We start from the raw sequence: 14,940 nt of genomic DNA, 5'->3' as shown, positions 1-14,940 counted from the left end.
GTGGGAAGGTGGTGTGTTGGCAAGAAGGGAAGTGGCACATGAGAAATCTCTGTATTTGATCACTGATCAGGCTGTAACAGAGTTCGAGAGCAACAGGGCCACTTACTTAGCAGTGCTCTGGATTTCACAAGATGCATTTTTCTGCCTGGCTTTGTAAGCTAGTGAGGCATCCTGTGAGAAGCTGACCAGCCGGTGAACTGGGTGAAGCTGTGGTGTATATACATGGCTGTGCAAGAGCAGCAGAGTGATGGAGTCATTTGTTTCTGAAGGATACAGAGGCCACAGCCGGGGCATGATATTGAACTAGGCTAGACTTGTTCTGGTCTGTCAGTTCTGTGCCACTGCCTAGGAAATAGCCACTCTCCCTAACAAAACTAGCTTTGCGTTTATTTCCTGTCTTCTTGCTTTCCCACGGTCTCCTTTGATCCTCTGGTACCTCCTTTGTATGCCTTTCTTTCCTAAATGCGCTTATGTAGTAGGCTTCCGTGTTTTCTCGTGGTAACACATTCCATGTATTTGCTTCTGCTGGAGGGAAACACTCCCCATCCACCTACACATGGAACAGGGCTCTGGGCCAAATTCTGATCGCTTCTGTGTCAATGTAAACCTGAGCAGCTCCGCCGACTCTAGCCCTGCTGCTTTAGGGTCGCAACTATATAGCTCTGAGTATAACGTGGTCCTTTGGCTGGACTGAAGGGTCAGGGAGGCTCGTTTGAGCACACACCCACGTCACACGACAGAAATATCTGTTCTGTAAACAGTTCTGCTCCTCGGCGAGGTATGCTGTGGAATAGGCTTTGCTTTCACAGGTTTTGCAAATTGCAGAGAAGCTTTCTGTAATGCAGAGGAACAGCGTATGCTGAATAACTAGACATAATTGATTCTTTCTTGTATCCCAGCTCTTTGCAAATGCATACAATGGAGCAAGTACGATGATTTCTTAGCAGCACAGCAACACTGTAGCTGAAATTCAAGCCTGGGGAAAAGAGGGAGGTGTGGTACCATGTTGAGCGAACGCGCTTAGCACTACTGGATCACTGACACGGTGAAGCTCCTGGTGTTTCTTTCTGGCTCTGCCTGGGCGCTGCTCTGCTGAAGCTCACCCTGCTGTTACATGAGTTGAAAAAAGCCCCATGTACAGACTGAGCCACCACTTTTCTCCAGCAATTGCACTTTCCGTGCTTGCCTTTGGCTGTCGCTTAGCAGGCATAGTTGGAGCAGTGCTGAGACTAACAGACCCCTCTGCAGTGTGTGCTGGTAGGGTATGTAATTCCAGACCACCAACCTAGAGTAATTTGCTGTACTCCAACCCCCCTTCTTCTGGGGGTGGGGCGGAGTAGTATTTTTTTTTTTAGGTATGAAATATACAGGATCTCCAATCAAATTAAAGGTGTCCCAGGGTCAACCTGTCAAACTAAATTGCAGCCTCGAGGGAATGGAAGATCCTGAGATGTTGTGGATCAAGGACGGAGCAGTGGTGCAAAGCGTAGACCAGGTGTACATTCCAGTAGATGAAGAACACTGGATCGGCTTCCTCAGGTACAACAGATGCAGAGAAGGAAGAATGGAAACTATTGCACAGTTTTCTGCTGTCAGCTATATCTGTGCAACTGCAACGCCTTTGGCGGGGTAAAGTCCTTAGGTCTGCAGTTCAGCACGTGGCAAGGGCATAACTGAGAGCAGAACTGAAGCCACTGAAGGCTGAGATTTTATGCATTGGAACCCTGTTGGTTTCCTGACTACTGTGGCGACAGGTGCTTTGCTAATGCTTGTGATGCTTGAGACGTGACTTCAAGGGGAAAGGATGTTCTTGCCTTGTTTGTTCACCTTGTTCTGCTGTGCAGCAGGAAGACTAAAGTCTGATTTGCCTGAATAGGTTCTCTCTGTAATACTTATTCCCTTCTCTTACTCTCTCTGTCTTGAGCTGTCAGCCTACCTAAAGGGTGAGGATTGTTAATTGAAATGAGACTCCCAGGACTACATCCCCTTCCTTTCTTTGGGGAGGAGTGTTTGTCACCTGAATCATCCCTGAGTCATTTTGCAGAGACTTTCCTAATACATTTGCACTACATGTTATCAGTCCTGCCCCATTCAGAGGTGCAAAAACTCTTCTGCAAAGCAGCTCTCTGTGCCTTTTCAGCAGAAGTGGGATGCCAGCTAGTTCTGGAAGTTCTGAGTTGAACAAGACCCAAGGTTCTGCTCTGGCTTTTTCTGTGCATAAAGAGAGCTTGTGCAAGCAAGCGTGCCATCACCAAGAGGGCTCAAAGCTGTTGACCAACTGAGAATCACTCTTCCCTGAGCTCCGACTTCATCTCTTGTTAGGTTTCTTCTATTGACATTGCACAGAGTCTCCAGTTCCAGCAGCTAAGAGTCTCTGTGCTAAAACTTGTCTGTAATAAACATTTTGATAGGAAATAAATCTGTTCCCAGTAAAATTATTGCATAACATTATGTTGTGAAAATGATTTGTCTTGAAACTATACCATTTACTTCCCCCCAGTTACCCTAGTTAACTCTCTTTGCCCCTCTCAGTCTGATCTCCTTTCCCACCTCTTGTTTTCCTCTCCTAAGAGCTTTCTGCAGCATCAGGGCTAAGTATAGGCTGCTAAATCTAGATGTGTCCGTATCTTTTTCTTCTTTTTCCTTTCTTCTCCTAAAGTGATTGTTTCTACCACCCACTGTGATTCTCTGCTGCGATTGCTGTGTTTCAGAACATGCGGCTGGATGGGCAGGACAGCTGATGCCATTTGAAGGTACAGCTCTGAAAGTCAGGCTGTAGTGGGTCCATTTTGTGCATTTCAGCAAACACTCTCCCTTTTCTGTCTTCCTTCCTGAGACGTTCTCCCTTCCAGAAGGCGGACTGGTAGCCTTAGAAAGGTGGGCATCAGATCTGCTGAGGATCCCTGCATGGCAGCAGACGCATGGCTGCACATCCTGCGGGGGGGCAATCAACATTTGTACATTGACAGGCACTTGGAGTCACACTGGTGCCTTTGGTAGCTGAGACCTTGTCACTTTCCAACCAAATTCTGTCCTTACTCACCACTCTAGCCTCATGTTGCTGACGGCAATGAGGATCCCACAGATTTCCAGTGGTGGAGCAAGGAGCAGAATTTCTCCCCTGAACTGGAGGCCTACAACTTGAATGCTGTTCGGTCTCTGTGGCTGCCTTCCCCTGCTTGGATGCATCTTCTCAGAAGGGGAGCTGTTGCTGAGCAAGGGAGGACACAGAGGAAACAGTTCGTAGGTTGAGGTCCTGTGCTGGAGTAGGCCAGCATGACCCCTTGAAATCACAAGTCAAGAGGTGCAAGGAGTTTTGCAGCGTGAGGTGCTCTTGGGATAAGAATAACACTGAGTGTAATTGAGGCGAGGGGGACCCTTTTCTGACCCATCTGTTCCTATGAGGCTGTCACCAGTCCTGTCACCTAACTGAGGCAAAACAGTTGGGCTCACAGGAGGTTTGTGATTTGGAGTTTCCTGCTAGCTCAGACGTTGTGGGCCAAGCTGTCGCTCTTAAAGGCTAGCTAGAGTCACAGTTCAGGATCAAGATGACCAACCCCTTCCTGTCCCCAAAGGACGCAAATGGCGGGTTGTCTGTGATGACATTTTGGAGGAAGGCTGTCTGCTCTGCCGATTCCCCCCACCCACTTTAGAGAGGAGCCTCCTGTCTCTGCGGTTCTGCCGTGCGCTTTGTGCTGGCTAGCCTCCCCAAAGCTGGCTGCGTCTCAGTGGGTGTTGTCCATGCATCTGGTTTGCCAAACACTGGAGGGTCCTTTGGGGCTAAAACATGCTTTATCCACATAAAATATCGATATGGCTTTTGACTTTTTTCAGCTTGAAATCCGTCGAGCGGACAGATTCTGGGAAGTACTGGTGCCAGGTTGAGCACGGGGGGAAGAAGGAAGAATCACAGCAAGTGTGGCTCATAGTGGAAGGTAAGGAGGAGTAGTAGTGCTGGTTTCCTTTCAGGGCTGACCCACCAATATGCTCTAGGTGGAAGTGGTGAGAGCAGATTGCTCCAGTGACAGGCTTCTTGGCTCTGAACCATTGCTGCTAACTGCAGGGAGATCACTACAGAGCAGGAGTAAGAAGTGGTAGGAGAGTAGCTTCGAGGAGAGGAGTTGTCAGTTTATTATCTTCTGGTTTTATTTTGGCACATTAGGAAACAAGTGAAAGATCCTTTCCTGCACACACATTTATTTTTAGCTCCTCAATCAGTTGTTGCTTTGGTCTCCAAATGATTCCTAGAATGATGAGATGGTTCAGGTTGAAAGGGATCTGTGGGGATCATCTGGTCCAACCCACTTCTAAAAGCAGGGTCACAGCCTGGTTCTGGGTATCAGCCAAACAGATCTTTGAGGACAAGGTATAGTTTTAGCCCAGTTCTGAGTTTCAGCACTTCATGGCTGTGACTGTTCCATGTGGCACTGTTTTGCGCGGTCTTGTCTGATAAAGAACAACTTCTGCATGGTTGCCAAAAAGTCGCCCGAGGCAGCGTGGATTGGTGGCTTCTTACTGCCTCTAGTTTCATTTTCCTTGAGCCACGATTGTGCTAGACCCTCAGAAGCTAGTAGTTCTAGGATGGCTTAATATTTGGTGAGGAAGCTGACAATAACAGTGCATTTGCAGCAAGAAGCAGCTTTTCGGATGTAATTGGTAACACTTTGGGCCAGAGCTGAATCAGCAGTCTTAAAGAGGGGGAGTGGGGAGGGTGTTGTGGGAGGTGGAGTGGTCTGGGTGTTTTACAGCAAAGTTCTCTCTCACTCGGAGCTGTGAAAACATTCATAGCAGTTCTCACAGGAGGATGAATGCTTAGCTGCTGCCTTCCTTAAATCCCAGACTTTTATCCACCTATATTTTCAGGTACAGTTTGAACTGGAGAACATTGTTTACAACAGTTTAAAACACTCTATTATGCAGGCTTTCTATTTCTATTCCAATTACCATGGCCCACTCCAGAGGTGGCTGTATTTGCATGGTGGGTGTGTTGGGAGTGATTGGGTGGCTCAGTCTGCTAAGCCATCTGAAAAACAAAGAGGTCCTTCTGGATAGCACGGGCAAGAAATATCAAAGTCACAAAAACCAGCTGCAACTAGGTAAGGGGGAGTGTTGAGAATGAAGGCCAAAGCTTACAGCTCAAAAAAATGCAACTAGTCATCTTTATGAGAAAAGCAAGTACGGCAGAAGCTAGTTAAACTGAACTCTGCGTGTAATCATGTGAAGTGGGAGTTACTGGGAAAAATTAAAAAATAACAAGTAGTGATAAGGGGTGGATTTTTAAAAATGTGTAAGCTGTTAGCTTACAAAAATACTGGGGAATGCCAAAGCCTGTCAGTCCCACTGTCGCTGTCATCACTGTATGTATTTCTTCTCTGGGCGCACTAATTTCGTCTAGAGGCACTTCCTGCATTGATAACTGTTGTCCTCTTTGACTGAGAGAGGATCTTTACTCTCATCATTTGCAGCCTTTGGTAAGTGCTGAGACCGTTCGGTGTCCCACACAAAACAAACGTGGACTACTGATGATCTAACCTGAAGTGAGCTTGGATGGATTTCTATGCTGTCTAATATCTGCTTGGAGATCCAGTTAGGTAGTCTGTGTCAGGCAGAATTTGTAGCGATAGTATTTGAACTGTCTTTGTAATACAGCTAAAATGTTTCAGCTTATGAAACACTCCTCAGAATTTACAAAAATAAAATTCTTTTGGTACTGTTCTCTGGTTTGGAAACTAGACTCTAGCCTTACCAAGAACATGATAGCTTTCAGTGCTCGGAGAGGTAATCCAAGAGGCACATTGCAGAGTATGACCACCTGAAAAACATAGATTATGTTTCTTGCAGAACTTTCCCTCTGAAATTACACCTGTGACCATGCAGCTGCCAGCCTCTGTTGTGACTACAGTCTGAGCCCCAGCCACACCTGTATGAACACATTCCCCTGAACTAACACAGTCTAAAAACTGAGCTGTAGAAAAAAAATCAGCCCTGTAGGCTGGATGCTGGCTTGGAACAGGGAGTAGACAGGCTCATTTCCTTGCTTTGCCACTAATTTCCTGGCTGTTGGCTGCTCAGCGCCTCCGTGGTGCATTTGTGAAGGGGGATGCCAGCACTCACCTCTTCTACCAGGAACTGGGAGGCTAAATGTGTCACAGACAGTGAGGTATCCAGGTAACATATGTACGGAGGCAGTGCAAGTTCCTGAGCTGGATGAGTCAGCTGCAGTCCCTGAACTATGAGAGTTTTTAATTGTGGTCTTGTCTGCTTTTGTTAGCTGCTCCCAGAGTGAGAAAACCTGCCAGGCTGGGCAGGATACTCCTGAAAGGTTACCTCGGGTGCCATGGCAAAGGCACCAGAGGCAGGGATCCTGCTCACAGGTAGAAGCAGCTATGGTATTTTCCCTTCTAGTCTTCCTTGGAGAAGGAGAGCAAAGCAGGTGGAGGTGCCACAGCTGGTATCTGGGAAGTTTGTTCACTTTTATTGTTTATGTATGACAGCAATAAAAAAAAAAAAAGTACAACACGTAAGCAAAAACCAGCAATAATCATGATGCTGGATATACCTGTCCTGAGCATTAGCCTTTGTACAGATAGGCACCATCATTCCTGAAGTGACCTATTTTTAGACTCATTTCAGTTTGTTCATTTACTTGCCATTCTAAAGGGAGGGGCAAGGAGGAGAGGAAAGCACAAAGAAACTGCCCCCGAAAGACACAAACAGCAACTGGATGGTCAGTGAAAGACCGAGGACTTCACTTTCAGCTGGAGTATAGGGGAAATGCTAAGCCTTGGGCTTCTGAATCCTTATTTAGGCACCTACATTAATTACCTGCTGATGGAGGTGCTCAGCATCTGCCACACCAAGTGGAGCTACTTGGGTCTGTCATCTTTGGCCAGGGACAGACAGTGTAATTTAAACACGTGAATGCCCGTGTTGTTGGTTCATTGTGAAATGGCAGATCAGCAGTTTCCATAACGCACTTTTCCAACTGAAAATACCTAATTTTGGTGTAGACACAGTCAGTAGTGGCTGTGCCTGACACCCAAAGTTTTGAGTATAAAAGAGAACTCAGCATTTCTCAGGAACTTCAGCTCTTCCACCAGCTGCGCAAAACGCCTACTGGCTGTCCTGCAAGGTCAGCACTGGTGCTGATGGCTGCTGAATGTCGTATTACTGGCCTGGGGAACTGAAACTGCAAGAGTTTTGGCGTTGCCCTAATAGGAACCACATCTCTTGATGTGTTGAGTTACATTCAGCTATTGCCACTTAGAGATGACCTGAGATAGTTAGCATTGCAGCTCTGTTTGATCCTTATGGACCTGATCTAAGGCCTATTGTATGAAGCAGGAGTCTTTCAGCTGTGAGGAACAGACAGTTATCAAGAGAGTTGTGTCCATGAATAGCCTTCAGCTCTGAAACAAATTACCCCTAACTCCAAGGTAGTCTGGTTCTCACAGTGTCGGAGCGTGCTGGAAGGTGGCTCCAGTCAATTAAGCTGTGGAGAGAGCACTGTAAATGATCCCGGTCTCTTACCTGGGGGATTCTTTCCTCATTCATGGGTTTGTTACAGCCGCTGGTTCAACACATTCACAAACTTCAGCTTTTAATGCATAGCAAGAAGTATCTGCAGCTGGATTAGGTGTCTTTGAAAGTGGTGTCTGCCACCACTAAAGTTATTGACTGTTGCCTCTTTAAACTCCAGTCTCTACTGCTGAAAAATTGAGCAAATACTGCCACTAAAAGCTACTTCATAGAGGAGTCTTAAAGGAAACTCAGTGAAAGAAGTTTTTCAAAGGCATTTTGGGAAGCAAGCACTCTTTTCTTTCTGGCTTCTTCTAGTGGGAGTACGTAGACACTCATGCCCTGAGGTAATCCAGCATATCTGACTCTTGGTTCTTGCGAAGGGCTCTGTGGGAGTCACATTAGGCATAGAGGCAGGGCAGGTGGGTGTCCAGTGTTGGGCACTGGTATTAGTGGACATAAACAAGAGACGGAAGGTGTCTCTCCAGTTATTATCATTTGTCTGTTGCTTTTCTAGGTGTGCCCTACTTTACTGTGGAACCTGAGGATGTGTCCGTGTCCCCTAATGCCCCATTTCATATGGCCTGTGCTGCTGTTGGTCCCCCTGAACCAGTGACAATTGTCTGGTGGATGGGAGACTCTAGAGTGGGGCTTCCAGACATCTCCCCCTCCATCTTAAATGTGTCAGGTAAGGCTGCTGCCAATGCAGGAGATCACTTTGAGCACCAGAAGACAAGGAGAACTCTCTTCTGATCATGCCTAGTGACACTGGGTAGCCACATAGTGTGAGAATGGTCTTTGACTGTACATTGAGGGCTGAGAGATCATGATCACATACAAAGCCAGATAATCTTGAGGGGTGATCGTTGCTCTGTGTATTTTCTGCTGGCTGGAGGTACACAGGGTCTTCAGAACTTGGGTGGGACTGGCACTGTGGTAAAGATGCTACTAGACAGATGGTGCATTGGGTGCCTCTTTTGTTCCACCTCTTGGAGGGTTTTCATGGTTATATTAAGTGACTCTTGTGACATTTGGCTTGGAAATCTCCAAATTTTCACATGTAACAGATGCTACCACCTCCTTCTTTGCACAGCCATGTCACGCACTGCTTTCCTCTCTCTTCCCCTCCTCTCTGTTCTTGCAGGCTTGCTGGATGCTCTTGTCGTTCAAACCTGACCGCCTCATGTAATTGACACTTTTAGAGTGGTTGTATTGGTGCTGCAGTGAGCTGGTTGATATCCTCAGAGACCAAGGTTTGCCCCAGAGCGGGCACTGGGTGGATGGTGGTAAGGCTGCCTTCCCCAGCAGCGTTAGCTGAAGAACTCAGGAGCCAGTAGGTGTTCAGGGCTCTCTTCAGCCCACTTCCAGGGAAGGGGGGATGCATCCCTACCAGGACCTGACCACAGCTGTTCTTGTAGTTACCTCCTAAAGGTAACTTTGTTCTAGTTAGTTGTCCAACAGCTTTGTGTTACTTGTTCTCTTTGCTGTTTTATTATTCTCAGAAGCCCTGAGTCAAAGTTGAACTAACTGCTTAGAAAGAAAAGGTTTTACGACTCAGAGTCATTTCTGGGGCCTCTTCATCAGTGTTAATAGTTACACCCAGGGGGAGTTTCTTTCTGTAGGTCTTTGGCCAGTCTTTGAGCTATCCAATCCTATTAAGCCTTCCCTTAGAACCTAATTTATATGTAAATCAAAACCTGAGTTGTGATTTGCAATGGCTTTATCGTCTTACGTAGCCACTCGATGCTGTTCCAAGTTGGAAATGAAAACTGCTCCCTTATGGTATAATCTGCCTGCTGAAATTGCAATGGAAAAGATTGATAGTCGAGAGGGGAGAGACAATTAAAAAATAAGTCTCCCTTTCTCCACTGAACTCATCCCACAGTGCCTCTCAAAACTTCTGGCATTGTGGGGCAGTGGCATGGGGGCCTGAAGAAGGGCGTCTACTCCTAGTGACTCTCCAAATGAATCACTATTTTATATATTTGTCTCTAACACCTTTCTTTACCCCTTTCGGTGTTCTTTGGGATGTCCCTTGGGCAGGTCTTATCTTTGCAACAGAAAAAATGTAGCAGGACACAAGCTGCACAGTCAGATTGCTAAAGCATGTCGGAAAAGACAGTTGGTAAGAAAAGCAGCATTGCTAGCTAAAGAAAGTATCAGATGCTGAAGAAAATAATAACAATGTACTGTCTAGAAAGGAAACATTTAGAAGGTTCATCAAGCAGTTGTTTGGTAAAAAGATTGTTGTATTTGGAAAGCAGTGCTGGCAATGGTGCTAGAGAGTAAGGAGATCTTGGTGGTTCGTGTTTTCCTCAGGGCAGGGCTGTGTTGGTTCTGTCTTTGGCAGATGCCTGCCACATCAGGTGCTACTCTGCTCTGCTGCCTGGCCTTCAGCCTGCTGGCAGCGTTTTCCTCTGGTTCACTAGGGTGACTGGAAGAAGCTAAAATACTTTGCTCTTTCATTTTATAGCAGTCCCTCCTCTCTTCTACTACAACCTTTTCGCAACGCTGTTAATCTCAGGCTTGGGAGATGAATCAAAGGGCAAAGACAGACACTGTGCAAGCTGCTCTGTGCAGCTCTAAAGTCTTTTTCCTCCTAAAATGTACGCCCATCGTGTGCCAGTCCTTAACTTTTCTCAGATAGAGCCCTATAAGGCAACTGAGGGCCAAGTCAAGTGAAAGCGTATGCTGGGCATACTTCTCCAGGCAGTTTTGCAAATCTGTCTCAGTTCTAATTAATCAGCAATACCTATATGCAACTTGGAGCAGCTGGACATCAGTGTGATGTTGTGCTTGGGCTCTGTGGGAGGGATGGATGGATGCTCTCAGAAGAGAGGGAGCATAATGCTCGTTTGCATTGTATCACCCTAGGAAGTGCCTCAGTGCTGATGCAGTAGCATTTTACTTCCACTTCCTATGTGTGTCTTCAGAAATTTGATGGAAGATGAGAGAAAGGTGGGCATTGGCTTGAAATCTGCAGCATCTGATTGGAAGTTTGCCCGGGCTTATAGGCCAGTTAGAAGGTGGTTGCTGCTCAGGTGGCAGGCTGAGGTCCAGGGCGTTGGGCATTGTATAAGCATATGGTTCAGCACAGTCTTTGCTTCAAAGGTGATCACCAGAAGGTGAGAAGTGGACATCTACTAACTGTGTGCTGTGAGCTGCTGTTCTGCCAGATTCATCTTTCTTTTTCTGTGCTTTCTGAAGCTCCTATGGAAGCTCTTCTACATTGTCCCACACTTTCCATTAAAAATGTGTTTAGCACGTTAATTAATTGAAATTCACGTGCCTTTGATTGGCACCCAGCTCAGCCCTCCAATTGCCTGTACAGCTTGAGCTGGATGTCACACATAATTGAAATTCCTCTGAAGATTGAAGCTGGATTATATAGCTGTTTGTGTTTCCTTTCCTTTTCTTGGCTGATCTCCAGGTATTAATCAAAGCACAGTTTTCTCCTGCGAAGCTCACAACGTAAAGGGATTGTCTTCATCTCGGACAGCCACTGTTCAAATTAAAGGTGAGAGAGTGGAAGAGAATGGGCAACGAACTTGGGTTTGCTCTCTGGGGAGGGAAAGTAGGGCTCCTTAAAGCAAGGGACTGTCTCAGAGCTGCCAGCAACCAGCACCGGTTGGAGCTCTCAGCAGTCAAAAAACTCTTTGTGCTCTTAACAGCAGTTCCCGCTTGCTCTGCAGGGCCGTATCACAGGCTGTCGAAAATAAACCACATCTGATTCAGGAGTGGAAATGTGGTGTCAAATAACAGTTTTTCCTTGAGCAGTCAAATTGTTTCTGAGAGATGAAGCTAGATATAAACCTGTAGCTGGGGAAATCTTTCTTTCTCACAGATAGATGAGTCTTGTTGAAGCTAAAGAGGCCATTACTTCCGTTTGCTTCTCTTGGCATCATATTAGATGCTGAAAAAAGACAAGGAAGGTGGTCACCAGTGGCCAGGAAAGTCTGCTTATCCACAATGTTTTTATGGATTTTATTTTTTTAATTCTTTGCTCTTAAAAAACTCATTCAAAACAAATAATTCCTAGTCCTTGCATGACCAGTTGTCATCTGGAAGTCCCTAAGTTGATGTCACGTTTCCTCTGTTCCTCCAGGTGACTGAAACGGGGATAATCAGAGCAATTAGCTTTTCCCTTCCTCTTCATGTTGAGATGCTTTCGTATTTGAATTTTTAGTTATGTTTTAATGTGCATTAAGTGACATGATTATCAGTTCCAGGAGAGGCATGTCACAAAAATAGTTTGTTCCAAGTGGTAGCTTATTGCTCAGCGTGAATGAGAGCAAGCGTTTATGTCTGTATCAGAGCTCTCAGTTGTATTAGCTAATACTCATTAAAGGATAGCTTAAAATCCAGCTGTAGATCTACCCCTCTTACAGTGTATTTTTCTTCAGGACATTGTGGTTACTGCTATGCCAAGAATGCGCTATGTTGGACTAGTAAGATTTATAACTTAATTTAAAAACGTTTGGAATTGTTGCCTTAAAGGGTTGTCTACACAGGGGAATTAGTTATTGTGGAATATATCTTCTATGGATATTTTTATCCTGGGATAGAATTTAGTTCACAAAGCTATTATGCTTTAAAAAAAAATCTCATGAAGCCGTAATTTGAAATAACATTTAGCATAAACAAGCTTTTAAATTTTTTTAATGTTAACAGAGAATTTTTTTTGTTTGTTTTTAACCATTAATAAGATGATGGAGTAAAGGCCTCAGATTTCTCGCATTTCCCAGCAATTAAGTTTAGCCAAAAGTGCTCCATAGCAGTTGACCATCAGCTAATGAATCCACACACAACCTATTTGGGAGTGACATGTCGCCATCACACGCTTGTGCGTGCACACACATACTTTTTAGAGCTGAGGAAGAGCAAGCTTAAGTGATTCATCAAATGTCTCACCAGTATGTGGCATGCCCTAGAGAGAAAAAACAGCTTTTAAATAGCAACTCCAGTGCTATAGTCATAACAGTTCTAACGGTAATACCTCAAAAATATGTCTAAAAGAGTACTTATAAACTTAGGGAAGGGATGAGGCTCTTCTAAAGAGCAAAAGTTTTGAAGATATACTACAGCCTCTGTTACAAATCAAAGCAAAGCACCTAACAAGGACGTCATCAAGAACAGGAGCATGCCTAGATAATATTTGTTTAGTTCTTGATCCTACAGACATGTAGACTTCAATGAAATTACTCCTGGGAGTAGTTGTCCGTATGTGCATGATCAGGGCCTTCCTCTCTTACACAGATCCATCTGCTAGCGAGGATGCTCAAGTCTTTCTACAACTTATTGAACAATTTGTTTCTTCTGTGTTTCCAGAGGCAAATATTTTTGCTAGGATGTTTACAAACTGCTAACATTTCTTCCTATTTGCTGCTGTTGTTGTTCATTATCTATTCTCTGTAGTGCCCACAATGTGCTGGGTGTACTCCAAGCAGAAAATTACTGTTATTGTAGCCCCCAGTCCCCAGCCATGTACAAAGCTCCATTGTTGCAGCCACTCTACAAGCACAGAGGAAGTTAACTCTCATTATGTTAACACTCAAGGTCCTGTTTTCAGTCTGGCTTTGCTTTCCTTCATGTATGCAGCTAAGGCTTTTAGGGTTGTATCCCGTGTTTCAGAGCACAGCAGGAAACAGCCACCCAGAGTTTTTTCCCGAATGCATGATGGGGAATGCATCTCTCCCTTCTACAAATTGAAGAATTAGGGGAAGGTGCTAGCAAGCCGACCCTCTTTAGTGGCTGTCTCCATTACAGAGTGGGTGTGTTAGCAGTTGATTATTTATTCTCACTGGTGGCGTAGCCTGTACCTCCTTTGGGCCCACCATCCAGTGTTGAAAATTACATGTTGCTAAACCCAAAAGTTACAAGTGTGTTAAAAGACTTGAGTTAAGGACAGTGTTTAAGTGATATGTAAGTAAGCAGTGAAAGCAAGCTCTTTCCCCTCCAAAGAGCTTAAAAACCTGAATAGCCAACATCAAAAGGGAAAGGAACCAAGACACAGAAAAGTCTAAGATAACCCACAAAGATCTGTCACTGAAAGGCAAAGAACTCATTGCCCGTGTCCGTCGCAGACCCGTGCTCTGCTGCCCCACTTCCCACCCATGCACACCCTTCTTATCTAGGTGGCAGCCCCCTGCCCTCAGTCCTGGTAACTAGTTAACCAGACAACAAAGGCTTTACAGGGTTAATCTGTGGTACCATCTATTCCCTGCCCCATCCTCTCTGCTAGGCCTTCTGTAGAGACCTGGGCTTTGGTCTGAACATTTCTCCTGCAAGACGGCCCTGTGGAGATGCTGAAGGCAGTATTCTGGTTGTCCTTGGTGCAGTGAGAGACAAAGGTGCTCTCTGGCAGAGCAGAACATGCAGCTGGAGGAATCCTGGTTTGCAATTCCTTTTCCACTGCTGCTTTCCACTGGATACAGCTCAGGAGAGGTGGAAAATTTGATCCGTAGGCAGAACCTTGTCCTCAGGACCGTTGGGTTTTTGAAAGAGGACTCCTGAAAGTACAATTTGTTGAGGTGCTGCAGGAAAAGTATTACTCATGGCAGCAGCGTAGGATTTTTAAAAATGAGCAAAAGATCAGGGGAGAGGTTAGCATTCATGAAGCTGGTAATTTTTTTCAGGAGTGAGGTGCCTAAATAAAAACAGAGACTTGGGAGTGAAAAAGAGGTGGTGAGGGGTGTATTGGGAAGAATAGGAAGTAACTATGTGGAATTATAGTGGGAGGAAAAGAGAAGGCAAAGAGAAGCATTCAGGATCTTAAAAGGAAGCCGAAGAGCTCAGGTTAATGCAACAACATGCTAGAGGCCCCTGCAGTGATGGAGGTGTCTGGTCAGAGCCAGGGCGGAGGGGCAGCCAGCGCTCTGGTGCTGCTCTGTGATGGTAGGAAGTACAAACATCTGATTAATTGGCCAGTCTGGGAATTCTGATAGAGTGCCTGGCTCTGCCCCATAATAGGCACTCCCTTTGCCTCCAGTCGTGCCTCTATAAAACAGAGAGTGCTTTCTGAGTTTATTCATCCCAAGCCTGAAGGACGCACGGTTTTCAGTCTAGGCTCCATCCCAGGGTGTTCTAGGGAGGGTTTGTAATGGACACCTGGAGGCAGCACTTCCACAACTCAAAGCCGTCTGCTGCAAATACAGCTGCAGGGTTTTTGGGTCACTACAGCAAACCCTTCCACTGGTGCTGGCAGAGCTGGTTTGGGGGGACTGGACTGAGAACCAGGAGGGGGTGGATTTCAAAGCCCTGATTTGGTTCACAGTGTAGGTCCCCATGCAATTGTGTGTGCAGGGCTGGGTCATGTATTGGAATGGAGGGGGCAGGGAAGAGGGCTGAGTAGCCAAGGTGTAAACATCACATGCTGGCATTGCTATCAAAGACATCAACCCCTGCCTGTTACGTGTCAAGAGA

At 45.7% G+C, this 14,940-nt stretch overlaps 1 protein-coding gene across 2 annotated transcripts in view; it reads left to right on the top strand.

The window, feature by feature from the left end:
* Positions 1-14,940, top strand: part of TYRO3 (TYRO3 protein tyrosine kinase) — a 42,867-nt gene that overhangs the window by 2,547 nt on the left and 25,380 nt on the right. Inside the window, exons 2-5 of one of the 2 annotated variants that reach the window (XM_086749696.1) lie at positions 1,356-1,539; positions 3,835-3,935; positions 8,036-8,206; positions 10,949-11,035. In XM_086749696.1, coding sequence (XP_086605822.1) covers positions 1,356-1,539; positions 3,835-3,935; positions 8,036-8,206; positions 10,949-11,035 — 543 coding nt within the window. The remainder of the gene's footprint in view (positions 1-1,355; positions 1,540-3,834; positions 3,936-8,035; positions 8,207-10,948; positions 11,036-14,940) is intronic. The other variant, XM_086749697.1, reaches the window with a different exon arrangement.

This window comes from Chlamydotis macqueenii, chromosome 5 (assembly GCF_036417535.1).
Source record: "Chlamydotis macqueenii isolate bChlMac1 chromosome 5, bChlMac1.mat, whole genome shotgun sequence".
Classification (NCBI taxonomy): domain Eukaryota; kingdom Metazoa; phylum Chordata; class Aves; order Otidiformes; family Otididae; genus Chlamydotis; species Chlamydotis macqueenii.
This window is presented reverse-complemented; position numbering and strand designations above follow the sequence as displayed.